General features: G+C 46.8%; 1 protein-coding gene across 4 annotated transcripts in view; it reads right to left on the bottom strand.

Annotated features, from left to right (window-relative positions):
• Positions 1-15,688, bottom strand: part of LOC147420610 (las1-like family protein) — a 70,243-nt gene that overhangs the window by 36,664 nt on the left and 17,891 nt on the right. For 3 of the 4 annotated variants that reach the window (XM_086504776.1, XM_086504775.1, XM_086504777.1), the window contains exons 3-6: positions 13,871-13,962; positions 13,717-13,788; positions 13,484-13,590; positions 13,302-13,357 (exon numbers count right to left, since the gene is read on the bottom strand). In XM_086504776.1, the coding sequence (XP_086360902.1) occupies positions 13,302-13,357; positions 13,484-13,590; positions 13,717-13,788; positions 13,871-13,962 (327 nt within the window). Of the gene's footprint in view, positions 1-13,301; positions 13,358-13,483; positions 13,591-13,706; positions 13,789-13,870; positions 13,963-15,688 lie in introns of those variants that run through there. The other variant, XM_086504778.1, reaches the window with a different exon arrangement.

Raw genomic sequence — 15,688 nt, 5'->3', positions numbered from 1 at the left:
CTTGAGAACTCTGTCGGTGCATGGGCCGCTAAATAGATGGTTGACGATCCGTTATCCATAGCTTTTGGTTGTCTTTGGTCAATGTCTTTACGGGCGCTCGAGCAAGGGGAGGCCTTGTTGAAGTTGCAAAACTTGGAAGTGAACTCTCGCCTTCTTGCACTCCAATAATTGGCCGCATGATCTCCAAGTTGAATCGCCAAGACCAATCTCTCTATTCTCCAAAGTCGCTTCATAAATCTCCTCCAAGTCGCTCCTCCTCGAGCATCAAACTTCTTCCAAGCTTTCGCTTCTACGTGCCCGCTCTCTTCCCCGAGCCTTCTCCTCGGTTTTGCCAATCGGCCTCGCAAAGATTGCTCTAGGCCAACAATGGAACCTTTACACTCTCTTCTTTGAAGGGATTTGAAAAATGGGGGAAAACCACCTTTGAAGCCACATGGCAGGTGCCTTGGAGGAGAATAGGACTAAGGCCTTGCGTTTTAAAACGCAGAACTCCGGCACCTCAATCAACTACTCGTCGCTCTGCCCTACGCGAGCCTTGGGGGCTGCTACACAGACTGCATTCACCTCCTATTGCAGAGGGGCATCTCGAGATGCTGTCAGGGAGGGGGGGGGGGGGGGGTAGGCGTTAATGTCGCCTTGGCACTGCTGTACTGACCAAAATGCTGGCGTTTTAAAACGCCAACGGCAAATGTGGGCAGTTCCACAAGCGGCAAGAGGGGGGTGGCCTCGTCCAAGCGGTGGATGGACAGGCGCTCGAGCAAGGGGAGGCCTTGTTGAAGTTGCAAAACTTGGAAGTGAACTCTCGCCTTCTTGCACTCCAATAATTGGCCGCAAGATCTCCAAGTTGAATCGCCAAGACCAATCTCTCTATTCTCCAAAGTGGCTTCATAAATCTCCTCCAAGTCGCTCCTCCTCGAGCATCAAACTTCTTCCAAGCTTTCGCTTCTGCGTGCCCGCTCTCTTCCCCGAGCCTTCTCCTCCGTTCTGCCAATCGGCCTCGCAAAGATTGCTCTAGGCCAACAATGGAACCTTTACACTCTCTTCTTTGAAGGGATTTGAAAAAGGGGGGAAAACCACCTTTGAAGCCACATGGCAGGTGCCTTGGAGGAGAATAGGACTAAGGACAACATGAATGCAAAGTGAAAGGGATCATTCAATTTTGTACGTACGTCCATAGGTGGAATACACTCACTCCTGATCGCATTCACAAAGGAAGGAAAGCCTATTGGTTTGAAAATGTGTCAAGTATGTTTGAAGTGAAATAGATCATAGTAGGATGTGCATACAATTTGGACTTTGATCCCAATGCTAAACTTGTTTTGCACTTTATTTTTCCGGTGGCGATTGAGGGTTGTTTGTCCCCCAAAACAGTCTACAAACTTGCCAAATTGGTGCAATGAATCTCCCAAAAGGAGATTGATGCAGTTTCCATCCCATCCACCAAAAAAAATGTTGCAAAGGTAGTTTGGTGGATTAAGGCCTTGACTAAGGCCTTGCGTTTTAAAACGCAGAACTCCGACACCTCAATCAACTACTAAGGCTAAGGCTAAGGCCTTGCGTTTTAAAATGCAGAACTCCGGCACCTCAATCAACTACTCGTCGCTCTGCCCTACGCGAGCCTTGGGGGCTGCTACACAGAGTGCATTCGCCTCCTATTGCAGAGGGGCATCTCGAGATGCTGTCGGGGGGGGGGGGTTAATGTCGCCTTGGCCCTGCTGTACTGACCAAAGGGCAAGTAGCCCTACAGGTGCGGGAGCTCGAGGACTTGCTACGGATGCGACCGGCACGCGAAACGGAGCCCGAAACAGCAAATTACAGCCTGCTGTGTATTTTTGCAGGTTTAGGGTTTTGGCCCTAAACGGACCCTAATACCCCCAGGAGGTTCGGGGACGCAAGGGGACCGCTGTACAGGTGATCTGGCGCAATTTCAGGGCTGAAAACAGAGAATTCAGCGTGCTGCAGATTCTCGCCAGGTTTTGCAAAGTGCCCGTATGCGTCGGGAAAGTCGGCCAATGCGTGGGAATACTGACTGTGAAGGGTTCTAGTACAGTTATGCTGCCGAAATCGGGCTGGAACAATGGAAATTCAGTCGAGTTTGTGCGGGGCAGCTTGTAGGGAACCACAGCGTTTATTCCCTCTTTTGAACAATAAAGAAATACCGAAAGGGGCGCCTAAGTTAGGGGCCAATCTGGTGTCCGTCTACTCATACAGGTGCAATCTAGCAGCCTGTATCCCTCTCCCCTTTGTTGTGTCTTGAAAGTACAGGTACAATAGACGACTAATAATGGGTGAAAGCTAAATCAAGGTTTAAAGTAAAGTCTACCGCCCTTTTTGGATTGAACAGGCCGGTTTCATGGTTCCATCGACGGGATTAAATCACTTTTTCCCATAGAAGTGAGCCTTGGTCAGTTTTGGACTTGAAGACACAGGGGATCATAGACCAGACACAGGGAATTGCAATTATGGCTGACAGACCAGATGATGTGACTGAAGAGGTTTCCTCTTCACAGGGTCAACAGACACATGAAGTGGGTGAGTCCTCAAGACCACCACAGACTGATGATGATATATTCAGGACCCAATTGGCTACTGCTGTGGCTATGTTCACACAAGTAATGCAGAACCCAAGGTTTTTAGCCTGTCTGCAACCTCCTGTTCCGTCTCAGCAAGTTGGGTCACTGGATCATATTCAAAAGCCTGTTAAGGCTCGAGCACAGGTGATTCATACCGCACAGTCAATGGAAACACCTGTACACTTGACGGAGAACATGCAGTCTCCACAACCTATCCCTAAGGTGCAAGAACAGGTGGCTGAGATGCCAGTCTTTCAAGCTGCACCAGTTCAGCCCGCCACCTTTCAGCAGCCTATACCTGGTTCTAATGGGCAGGGAAGCAACCTACAGGCTATGCAACAGGTCTTCCCACCACCTTCAGTACACCCTGGCTATTTTGGAGGTGGATCCGTATTCCAGAGCATGGCTGGTCATGCACCTGGAAATCAGTTTTATACGCCAGGAACAGTGTTTGGCGGTGCTCAAACGATGATGCCTAACCCCATGTACAGTGTCATGGGTATGCAACCAGGGTTTCAAAGCACTCAGGGACAATTTGGGATGCCACAAGCAAATTTTGGTATGGCTGGAATTACAAATCAGCAGCCAAATATGGCATTTCCAGGTCAAGTTAATAGCGGCCAAGGAACACAGATGAACCCTAATAGTGTTCCCATGTTTCAGTCACTTCCATATGACAATTTAACGCCGCTGGAGAGGCCAACTCCGTACAAAGAAGGTGGCAAAGGAGTGTCATTCACGACCTTTACAGGGTTTGATGACAGGAAGAAGGCTCTTTCATTCCTCCAACAGTTTGACAAGGCCTATGCAGGGGGAAACTTTACAGAGGCTTCAAAGGTCCGCAAGGCAGCCACTTTCTTGACAGGGAATGCGGGACAATGGTGGACAACTTTATTGCTTCAAGGGCAAGCTCCGTCCACATGGATTTACTTCAAGCAGATTTTTGCAGCAGCATGGTTATCTGATGACTTTGAAGCAGATGTCATGACAGAATGGCACCAGCTAAATGCTGCCACTTGCAGAAATCTGGATGATTACAATCGGAAGTTTTGGAAAGCTCTACTTCCCGTAACTTCCTATAGGTTTGTGCCATTGACAGAACAGATAGAAAAATACTGTTGTGGCCTACCCAAAGGATTGAGAAAATACTGCACAAAGACCAAAGTCACTACTTTGACGCAGCTCATCGAGGTAGCAAACACTGGCAATGGTTTGCTCAAGGGAGAAGATTGTGAATTTAACACTGGCGTCAAGGCAGGATCAGGCAAGAAAAATTCAGCCAAGAAGCACGTTCCCAATGAGGCTCCTAAAGGGACTCAGGAGTCAACCAACGCAGGGAAAGACAAAGCTATGGCTGAATCAGAAAAAGGACCAGCAAAGAAATGGAAAAGACGTTTTCCTCGCAAGTCAGAAGAGCAAAAGAAGGTCCTGAGGACAGAGAACAAATGCTTTATATGTGAGCAGCCTGGCCACATTGCTTACAATTGTCCTACAAAGAAAAGGCCAGCTGATTCTGAAGACAAGGAGGACAGGAAAGGAAAGAAGCCCATGGCTGGTCTAGTGCCAGATATGGTGGGCGACAAGCCAAATTCAGATGCAAGTGAGCTTTGCAGAGCATGGGGAAAGGTTAGGGATCAAACAGTGCTTATCTTCTTTGATCCAGGTGCCAAAGCCAACTTCATTTCCCCAGAATTGGCTTCAAAGTTGGGAATCAGACCTGAAGAGATGGGGTATACAGCAGAGGCAGGTTTGGCATGTCCTGGCCATACAGAGGCTGTGACACCCATCATTGGAAAGTTGCGTCTACATATCCAGTCCTATGTAGATGCTGAAGAATTTTACATCATGCCACTGGACGGATGTGATGTGTTGTTAGGTATTCCTTGGTTATTTCGTGTACAGGGAATCATGGATGCCTACAACAAAAAGATCACTGTACAGAGCAGGGGAAAGACTCACATTCTGGATGTAAAGCTTAAAGGGGAGTCTATTCCTACTGTATCAGCTTCTGTTATTACTTCTGTAATGAAAAAGCATCTTTCTGCGTACTTGGTTTTTGCACGTGAAGTGTCAGATTGTGATGAATCAAATTTATCTTTGCTAGATAAAGAAAGATCAATGTTTTTACAACAGTATAGTGACTGTTTTTCCGATTCATTACCGTCTCAATTACCGCCAGAGAGACCCGAGGACCATGCGATAGATTTGGTGCCAGGCTGTAGCCCACCAAATAAGCCTCCGTACAGGGTTAGTGCGGCTCAGCAAAAAGAGATAATGGGCCAAGTACAGGAGCTGTTAGAAAAGGGGCTGATTCAGCCCAGTTCATCTCCATTCTGTTCTCCAGTGTTGTTTGTGCAGAAAAAGGATGGCTCATGGCGTATGTGCATCGACTACCGTGCACTGAACAAGAATACCATCAAGAATAGGTTCCCTATACCTAGAATTGATGATATTATGGACAAATTAGAAGGAGCAGCTATGTTTAGCAGGATAGATCTAAAGAGTGGGTATCATCAGATCCGCATTAGATCAGAGGATGTGCACAAGACTGCTTTTAGAACGACGTTTGGCCTTTACGAATTTTTAGTGATGCCCTTTGGTCTCACAAATGCTCCTGCTACGTTCAATAGGATGATGGACAGAATTTTCCGTCCACACCAGCAGTTTGTTGGTACGTTCTTTGATGACGTGATAGTCTATTCAAAGAATGAAGAGGAGCATAGGCATCACTTGGCCATTGTGTTCAAAGAGCTACGCAGTCATAGGTTGCTCATCAATGCAAAGAAAAGTGAGTTTTTTCTGGAAGAGATTCACTTTCTGGGACACATTGTCTCAAAGGATGGTGTCAGAATGGATCCTGCAAAAGTCGAAGCGATCAAGTCATGGCCAAATTTGAAGACGGTGCATGATGTCCGAAGCTTTTTGGGACTATGCTCCTATTACAGAAGGTTTATCCGAAATTTCGCTGAGATTGCTTCACCTTTACATGCTCTTCAAAAGAAGGCAGTCACCTTTAGATGGACACAGAAAGAGATTTCAGCTTTTAATCTCTTAAAGGAAAAGATGACTTCAGATCCAGTCATTGTGTTGCCAGATCTTAGGAAGTCATTTGTGGTCCAGTGTGATGCCTGCGGTAGTAGCATTGGTGCTGTGCTAATGCAAGATGGCAGGGTAGTAGCCTATGAGAGCAGAATTTTGCAAGGGCCAGAGATGACCATGCAGGTCTATGAGAAAGAATTACTGGCTATGATTCATGCGCTCTTAAGTTGGAAACACTACCTGCTAGGTGCAGATTTCGTTGTCCAAACGGATCATCAGACCTTGCGATACTTCTTGACACAGACAAAGTTATCTGAGAAGCATATGCGATGGGAAAATATCTTGTCCATGTTCCATTTTCAGATCGTGCATGTGGAAGGCAAGAAGAACGTTGTGGCTGATGCCTTGTCAAGGAAGCCACAAATTTCAGTTGTGTCGATTCCTTATCATCATGAACTTGATGATATGAGAGAACAGTATGCAAATGATGAAGATTTTGCAAGGGTCTTCAAGCAACTAATGGATGGACAACGTCATGAACACTATCTTCTTAAAGACGGGTTCATGATGATGCATGGCAGATTGTGTGTCACAAAGCCATTGCGACGCAAAGTTATGGAAGAGAGTCATGTCCCACCGTATGCAGGGCATCGTGGTATCGATGCTACAGTTAAAGCGGTTGAGACATTCTTCTATTGGCCTACATTGAGAAGGGATGTGGATGCCTTTGTGCGAGAATGCCTAATATGCCAAAAGGTCAAGTTTGACAGGCAAAAGGCACCAGGGTTATTGCAACCACTACCTATTCCAGATAAACCATGGGAAAGTATTGCTATGGATTTTATCTTTGATCTTCCGAGAACGCAGACAGGAAACGATGGTATTTGGACCATTATTTGCAGATTCAGCAAACAGGCTCATTTTATTCCTGTCAGAAAGAAGATAAAGCCAGATCAGATGGCACGCTTGTTTATGAGCAATATTTTCAAGTATCATGGCATGCCACAGTCGATTATTAGCGACCGTGATCCACGCATGACTAGTTTGTTCTGGAAAGGCTTGTTTGAGAATATGGGTACCACGCTCAAATTCTCTTCGTCATTTCATCCTCAAACAGATGGGCAGTCAGAAGAGGCAAATTCTACTGTCGTAGATCTGCTGAAGTGCTATGTGTCAGAGCATAAAGGAAAGTGGGAGCAGTATTTGCCATTGGTGGAGTATGCATACAATAATACAGTGCATTCATCAACTGGCAAGGCACCTTTTGAGATAGTTGAAGGTGGCAAGAAAGTTCCTCCCATACTGCATACAAAGGACAAGATATTTGAAGCAGATAAATATGTTCAGGACATGGATGAAATGTACAAGAAGGTCAAAGTGGCCTTAGAAAGGACTCAGGCAAAGCAAAAGAAAGCAGCTGATCGTCACCGTCGTGAAGTAGTATATTCACTTGGTGATTGGGTGCTTTTACGCTTTGAAAAGGCAAGGTTAAAGAAGATGAAGGGCAAGGAAAGACTGTTTCCAAAGCTCAGCATGCGTTACTATGGGCCTTTTCAAGTATGCGACATAATCAGTGATGTTGCATATAGGCTGAAATTGCCTGACAGTTGGAAGATTCACAATGCGTTTCATGTGAGTCTTCTCAGACCCTATGTGGGTGATGTGCCAGAAGATATGCCAGCTGAAGATCAGCCGGAAGTCGAGGAACTTGACGAGATCTTGGTCCCTGAACAGATTTTGGCACACAAAGAAAGGAAAGTGAAAGGCAAGGTTGCTAGGCGTTACTTGGTAAAGTTCAGAAACTATCCACCAATGGATGCTAAGTGGATGGAAGAAGGTGAACTTGCAGAGTCACCAACTGTGTTATCACTTTACCTGGAAGCCTTCGATTTGCAACCTACCTTGACCCCTTGAGTTTCAAAGCTAAATGCATTGTCAGTGGGACAATGGCTTCTGAAACAAATGATGTACAAGGTATTTAAAGTGAGTTCAAATCAAATACCTGTTACATGAATGTTAGAGCTGTACAGATTGTACGTTTGGCAATTGCTCTTATGGAATGTCCAAAAGTTTGGTTAGTGCTATAGAAGTGAGTATTTCTTGTCAGTTTGTCAAGGATACAGTGATTGCTTCTATTGAAGAGTACATGTGTAACTGCATTCTTAAACTATCGGTTTGGGTATGCTCGAAAGTGTTACAGGATCCAACGTGTACTATAAGACAGTGGCAAAATGTGCAGCTACCATTTTGTCATTGGAAAGTTAGTGACTCAAAGCAATGGCAGAGTGCGAAGCTACCACTATGTCATTGGGACAGGGTTCACACGCAGGCAATACATGAGTCAACAAGGTGTTGAATACACCAGGGTTGACAATCAGCATGTATGTGTCGTACATGTGTCGACAGGTGTTGAATACATCAATGTTGACTAGGAGCTTGTACGACATAGATGCAAACGAGGACGTTTGAGATTTCAAGAGGGGGGTATGTCACCAGCGTGTGACTACTATCTATCCTTTTTGTTGATTTCTTTCTTATTATCTATTTACTTTCACTTTTTGGAAACACCCCTCGGGAAATCTAACTGCCCTGCATTGCATAACTAGTGTGGAACTGTCCAGAGGGAGTCCAGGCCTGAGGGCAAGAGAGCACTAAGGTTGGACAAGGACTATGGTTAGCCAAGTGGGGTCATTGACTAGCCAAAGTGGAATCCTTTGCTACAGAGGCTACATTTCAGTTCTGGATGTGGCCGCAGTGTACAAAGAGGGTCGGATGACCTAGAAAGATACAATGGCAGCATCTCCTAAAATTTAGGGAACTGCTATTTTGGGACCTGAAAATGTGTTGACGTCATTACCTCCGGAATGACAAAGGGAACATTTTCTTACTCTGCCGTGAAGTCAACTGGGCAACCGGTTGGGATATTTTTAGACGGCAACCCCGAAACGGGAAAATGCTTATAAATGTGCCAAGTGGCACATTCTGGTGCAGTTTCTAATGCAAGAGAGAGTTGGCGCTGAATTTTAAGCTGGGAGAGGCTCATTTGCAGCTTTTGTCACAAGTTAAGAGCTATGGAGTGCTTGCTTTCCCTCTTATGCACAGTGCGGTGCCAGGAGTGATGCCCTGCACGCTACGCACTGCCCTCTCTCTCCCCTTTGGCAGTATGTTATGCCCCTCTAGTGGGCTCTTCATTTGACCAATGTACAGTTGTGTGGGTTCATGCGCGATTGCCGAGGCAAGAGCCTCTTGCACAGGTACTGGATTAGCTAGCGGCTAATCCCCCCGCAGGTACAGGTGAATTCGGAGAGGTTTCACGCCAGAAATCTCGTCCGATTCAAAGGGCAAGTAGCCCTACAGGTGCGGGAGCTCGAGGACTTGCTACGGATGCGACCGGCACGCGAAACGGAGCCCGAAACAGCAAATTACAGCCTGCTGTGTATTTTTGCAGGTTTAGGGTTTTGGCCCTAAACGGCCCTAATACCCCCAGGAGGTTCGGGGACGCAAGGGGACCGCTGTACAGGTGATCTGGCGCAATTTCAGGGCTGAAAACAGAGAATTCAGCGTGCTGCAGATTCTCGCCAGGTTTTGCAAAGTGCCCGTATGCGTCGGGAAAGTCGGCCAATGCGTGGGAATACTGACTGTGAAGGGTTCTAGTACAGTTATGCTGCCGAAATCGGGCTGGAACAATGGAAATTCAGTCGAGTTTGTGCGGGGCAGCTTGTAGGGAACCACAGCGTTTATTCCCTCTTTTGAACAATAAAGAAATACCGAAAGGGGCGCCTAAGTTAGGGGCCAATCTGGTGTCCGTCTACTCATACAGGTGCAATCTAGCAGCCTGTATCCCTCTCCCCTTTGTTGTGTCTTGAAAGTACAGGTACAATAGACGACTAATAATGGGTGAAAGCTAAATCAAGGTTTAAAGTAAAGTCTACCGCCCTTTTTGGATTGAACAGGCCGGTTTCAGGGGGGGGGGGGGGGGGGGGGGGGGGGGGGGTGGTTAATGTCGCCTTGCCCTGCTGTACTGACCAAAATGCTGGCGTTTTAAAACGCCAACAGCAAAGGTGGGCAGTTCCACAAGCGGCAAGAGGGGGGTGGCCTCGTCCAAGCGGTGGATGGACAGGCGCTCGAGCAAGGGGAGGCCTTGTTGAAGTTGCAAAACTTGGAAGTGAACTCTCGCCTTCTTGCACTCCAATAATTGGCCGCACGATCTCCAAGTTGAATCGCCAAAACCAATCTCTCTATTCTCCAAAGTCGCTTCATAAATCTCCTCCAAGTCGCTCCTCCTCGAGCATCGAACTTCTTCCAAGCTTTCGCTTCTACGTGCCCGCTCTCTTCCCCGAGCCTTCTCCTCCGTTCTGCCAATCGGCCTCGCAAAGATTGCTCTAGGCCAACAATGGAACCTTTACACTCTCTTCTTTGAAGGGATTTGAAAAAGGGGGGAAAACCACCTTTGAAGCCACATGGCAAGTGCCTTGGAGGAGAATAGGACTAAGGCCTTGCGTTTTAAAACGTAGAACTCCGGCACCTCAATCAACTACTCGTCGCTCTGGCCTACGCGAGCCTTGGGGGCTGCTACACAGAGTGCATTCGCCTCCTATTGCAGAGGGGCATCTCGAGATGCTGTCAGGGGGGGGGGGGGGGGGGGGGGGGGGGGGGGTTAATGTCGCCTTGGCCCTGCTGTACTGACCAAAATGCTGGCGTTTTAAAACGCCAACGGCAAAGGTGTGCAGTTCCACAAGCGGCAAGAGGGGGGTGGCCTCGTCCAAGCGGTGGATGGACAGGCGCTCGAGCAAGGGGAGGCCTTGTTGAAGTTGCAAAACTTGGAAGTGAACTCTCGCCTTCTTGCACTCCAATAATTGGCCGCACGATCTCCAAGTTGAATCGCCAAAACCAATCTCTCTATTCTCCAAAGTCGCTTCATAAATCTCCTCCAAGTCGCTCCTCCTCGAGCATCAAACTTCTTCCAAGCTTTCGCTTCTACGTGCCCGCTCTCTTCCCCGAGCCTTCTCCTCCGTTCTGCCAATCGGCCTCGCAAAGATTGCTCTAGGCCAACAATGGAACCTTTACACTCTCTTCTTTGAAGGGATTTGAAAAAGGGGGGAAAACCACCTTTGAAGCCACATGGCAGGTGCCTTGGAGGAGAATAGGACTAAGGCCTTGCGTTTTAAAACGCAGAACTCCGGCACCTCAATCAACTACTCGTCGCTCTGCCCTACGCGAGCCTTGGGGGCTGCTACACAGAGTGCATTCGCCTCCTATTGCAGAGGGGCATCTCGAGATGCTGTCAGGGAGGAGGGGGGGGGGTAGGCGTTAATGTCGCCTTGGCCCTGCTGTACTGACCAAAATGCTGGCGTTTTAAAACGCAAACGGCAAAGGTGGGCAGTTCCACAAGCGGCAAGAGGGGGGTGGCCTTGTCCAAGCGGTGGATGGACAGGATTAAAATGCTGCCAACAGAGATGAAAGCTTGGCGGTGACGGTTGGGGGGAGGCCCTCCAAGTGTCGACAACGACGATGAACGCGGGTCCTCCACTCGTGCTCTCCTCTTTAAGGTTGCTCCTCCACGCCAAGGGCTTCAAGGGCGACACGGCTCCGATACCATGTCAAAGTCGACGATGCGGAAGCGTAGAGACCAAGGGGAGTGAGTACGAGAGAGAGAGAGAGAGAGAGAGAGAGAGAGAGAGAGAGAGAGAGTCTCCTGAACCAATCAACCTTGGCAATGAATAACTGAATGTGTATACAATGGAGGCAAGGGGTTGCTTATATAGCAATCCCAATAAATTGCCCTACCCAAGACTTTGACAACTAAGTAAAAGAAATATCTAAAAGCCAAACTAAATAATGGGATCACATTGGGCAGTTCACTTGAGATGCCTAAACTTTAACATATTCTTGACGGTGACCTTATTGAGACCCATCAACACAGAAGCGCATCCCTCCATCCTTCTTTTTGGCGAGAGGATCAAGAGCAACCCACAGAGACTTACTAGGCTCAATAAAACCTTTCGCAAGGGGCTTACTAGGCTCTGACAGCAATTTAGTCCCTCGCCAGATCCAGATCCATCCTACACACGACATAACACAAGCCATACACATAACAAGCGTACCTCCCATCCATAGAGCCAATATGGGCTCACCCCCAAGCCTAGGAGCCTACAGCCATCGAGCTAGCCTCTACCACAAGGGTTGGTGTCCCATACCCCCAAGCCCACACCAGACGCGTGTGTGGGTAGAGCTACCGACGGCCTAAAGTCCAACTATGGTGATCCCACAAGATAAACTCACTAATGAGCCCAGGGTCCTACTTATAGGACTCCTTAGCCGCCCTGACCATAGGGCCATGTTAACACTTGCCTGACATAGCTCAGGCGCCCATCCCAATGTCTCAGGCTATAACAAATCCAGTTCGACTTTTTGCAACACACGCCATGGATTCTAACAGAGACCTGACCAAGAACGGGAGTAAGTTTCTCTTACAAGTGTGCAGAAAAATGACTCCAATGGTAATGGAGATTCGATTAATAACGAATCAATAGATGAGGACTTTGACGACAAACTCGAGGAAATTCCTAATGCGGATCTAGAACCTACACATCTTCGCCGGTAGTTGCAAGTTAGCACCTGTACAAAGCGGTTGATGAAGTTTGCAAAGGATCCTAATTATGCAAGGTATTTGAAAAACCAACCCATCCCACAATTCTATCACACGTGGCAGAAGGCCACTAATCTGCGCCTTGAATCAGCAATGAAAGTCAAATCAAAGCCAAAGTTTAACAAAAAGCACCCTCTTTTCATGAAAGAGGATATTGAACATGCTATGGGTCAGAAAGTCAATGAGCCGACGAAGCATCGGAAACACTCAAGAAGGGATTAATCCAACACAATACATCACCTTTTTGTTCTCCGGTATTGCTTGCTCAAAAGAAAGATGGATCTTGGAGGATGTGCATCGATTGCAGGGCTCTCAATACCATCAAGAACAGGTTTCCAATACCAAGGATCGATGACATACTTGATAGATTGCAACGTTCTACTTGCTTTAGCAGAATCGATCTTAAAAGTGGCTATTATCGTCAGCATGGGAGGCTAAGGCAGGGTGTCCCATCCCATTTGGTTGGGTGTAGAGTTGGTTTATGCATGTCTAGATTGCTCCTATTGTTGGTTATGAATTACTGCTTGATACACGCATAGGGTTTTACTTTGGTGATACTTATACACAAAATAGCTTGTTCAAGAATACGAAATTAAAAATCTTATAAACTTGAACGTTACATGTGGTTAAGAACAAAAAATTGATCAGTTTTTTGGATCCTTAGTATGCTAGTCTTAAAACATACTTTGGCACCTGTTGAGTTTTCCATTGCATTCTTAACTTTTTGGACCATTTGAAAATGATTTATGTTTTATGATTCCAATGATAACACATTGCAGTAGTGGTTGAGTATTCGACGCCTTGATCCTCCTGGTGAGAGTCTCTTGAGAGATGGCATTGTGGGTTTTTTCGAAAACTTACTCCATGTACAAACAGAATGCTGCCCGATCTTTCTTGCCCATGATTACTTAAGATTAAGATAACCTGCCCTCCTCAACCTAGTAAATTATAAGAACCAACATTTTCTTCCTCTCTACATCCAGCGTTACACTGATAATGCTCATCTGATTGCCAAAACCAAGCACTGCAAAACATCTGACCTCTTGGCTTGCAAGCCGCAGGTATGAAAGGCTGGGAAGTTCCTGATGAGCAACCTCTGCAAACATCATGACCATGTATGAATTTGTATATATGAAGACCAGGAAAATGATCACATCATCACTCTTGTGATAATCAAAGACTGCTGCGACTATAACAAAAATTGTGTGACATGGAACAATACCATGTCGAATATCAACAAGCATGCGAGGCAACCCAGCACTTTCAGCTCGATCTGCAACAGACAACGAGCTCTGCTTCTTGGAATGATCAACAATTCCATTGATCAATCTGTTCAAAGAAACATGTATTGCAGTGTCATGAACATAAACCATATTTTTCAAATGAAGTATGTCTTGGCACTTGATTATGTTTTAGAATGACATGATAGTTATTAGAACTCTTACAAACTCTTGCCTCATAATGGCCATGGAATACATCAAACAAAGCAATTCATTTGAGAGAGAGCCCTCCAGACAAGAGCTGCCCCTGCATTAGATGCACACATAGAACATTGCTGAAAACCAAGTGCACAGATCCTATCAGCATCAATCGCACAGGAATTACTTACGAAAAATATGGGTCTGCCCTTTGAATGCTGATGAGATCCCAGGTGACTTCTACTGCCACTGGCAAAGAGCTTCTTGCACGCCAAGCGGCTATCTGTTTTCTCACAAAACATGTGTAACGATTGGAAGGTCTACATGATGTTAAATGTTGTCAATTCTTGACAAACAATACCTTTGTCAAATGTAATACGTGAAATACAGATGAACATCATGCTTTACTTTATCTGAGTACAAGAAAATGCAAACTCCAAGATGCAGCCACAAAATCCATCAATGAGGAAAATTAACCACATAATGTCCCCCCCCCCGCCCCCAAGCTGGGGATGAAAACATGCCGATTTGATCTGCAGTGAAGCAGTACTTGTTAATGGCCTCTTCTGCAAGGGCCTGAATGTTTTGCAGACCAGCAAACTTGGCTCCTTCCCAAATAGAACAACAAAGTCTACATTAAATGCCAGCTGGGTAGACAGTAGAGGCAGGGTCGGTCTAGAAAACCCATAAATAATTTCTCCTCCTCGAAACTCAAGACAAAGACTGAGGCTATACAAAGAGAACTGACAATCAATTGGATTCTATGTCTAGATAGCTCCATCGACCCCATTCACCTCTCTGGCTGGTCCTGGTGAAACCCTGCCCAGTATCTCCCAGAGATTGATCATAGGGAGTGCCGGCTGTTTTGTGGCTGTGCAAGGTAGATTTCTCATTTCCAACCTGTTTCTGCCATTGTTATGCCCACCCTGTACAGCCAGCGTAGTCATACAGTCTGCCTCTTGGTGGCCCCAGGTCTAGGGTATTTATGTGCGGCTCGTATCCACCTATGGTCTGCACCTATTTTTCTGTGTCATCGGGCACCTTTGGAGGTCAGGCAACCTTGGGGCAGGGGGGGGGGGGGGGGGGGGCGCGGGGGGGGTAACATCTCTCTCTCTCTCTCTCTCTCTCTCTCTCTCTCTCTCTCTCTCTCTCTCTCTCTCTCTCTCTCTTCCGGCAGCGGGAGGTTTTACTTGCTTTCCACATCGACATGGTGCTAGTACAGTGGATTATATCATGGCCCAGCCAGGTCTCATTCCATCTTCTCATGATTTCATGGTGGGCCCCAGACCCGTTGGAGTAGCAGTTGATCATGCTATCTTGTCTTTCACTCCACGTTTCAATTCAGTAAGCTCCTTTAGGAGAGATCTCCACACACACTCGGTATACCTTCACAAGGGAGAAGGACTCTGTATACACAAGACACCTATGTACTCAGCAAACAGGGCGGTCATTAGATGAGCTCACTTATATATACTGACAGAGACCCTTCATGGTGCAGCATCGGAGACATATCCCCACAGTCAGCCTACACGGAGACGATCTGGGAGCATACCCCAGAACAGCTGGTATGATGAGGAGTGTAGAGAGACGAGGATCAGACTACAAAGAGAGGTGCTCATGGGATCACCACACATAGACAGTCAAGGATTATCTTTTTTTTTTCCCGAGAAAAAGATCCTTCTATTAGTTAATAAAACTGCCCATGGGGCTACAAACCACCTCTACTAGAGAGGGCTACATCAAAAGCATGGGGAGACTCTCCCAATGAGTAAACAAAATATGTACAATGAGGGCTAAATCACAAGATGGGAGGAGGAAAAAGTCACATTGGTGGACGGTAGTGGAAAGGCCCTGGGCGCCAAAGTCACAGGAAAGGCTCTCTGCGCTTTCGCATGCTGTCAGAGCTGCCTTGAAGTCTCTCGACCTAACCCTTGAGAGTGTGAATCAGCTCCAACCAAAAGTCACGAACAGTCTCTGCCAGTGGGACAGGGCGAGCCTCGAAGATGCGG

The sequence above is a fragment of the Adiantum capillus-veneris genome, chromosome 28 (assembly GCF_014529385.1).
Source record: "Adiantum capillus-veneris isolate H3 chromosome 28, ASM1452938v2, whole genome shotgun sequence".
Lineage (NCBI taxonomy): Eukaryota > Viridiplantae > Streptophyta > Polypodiopsida > Polypodiales > Pteridaceae > Adiantum > Adiantum capillus-veneris.
The sequence above is the reverse complement of the archived record's forward strand: the minus strand, read 5'-3'. Positions and strand labels throughout refer to the sequence as shown.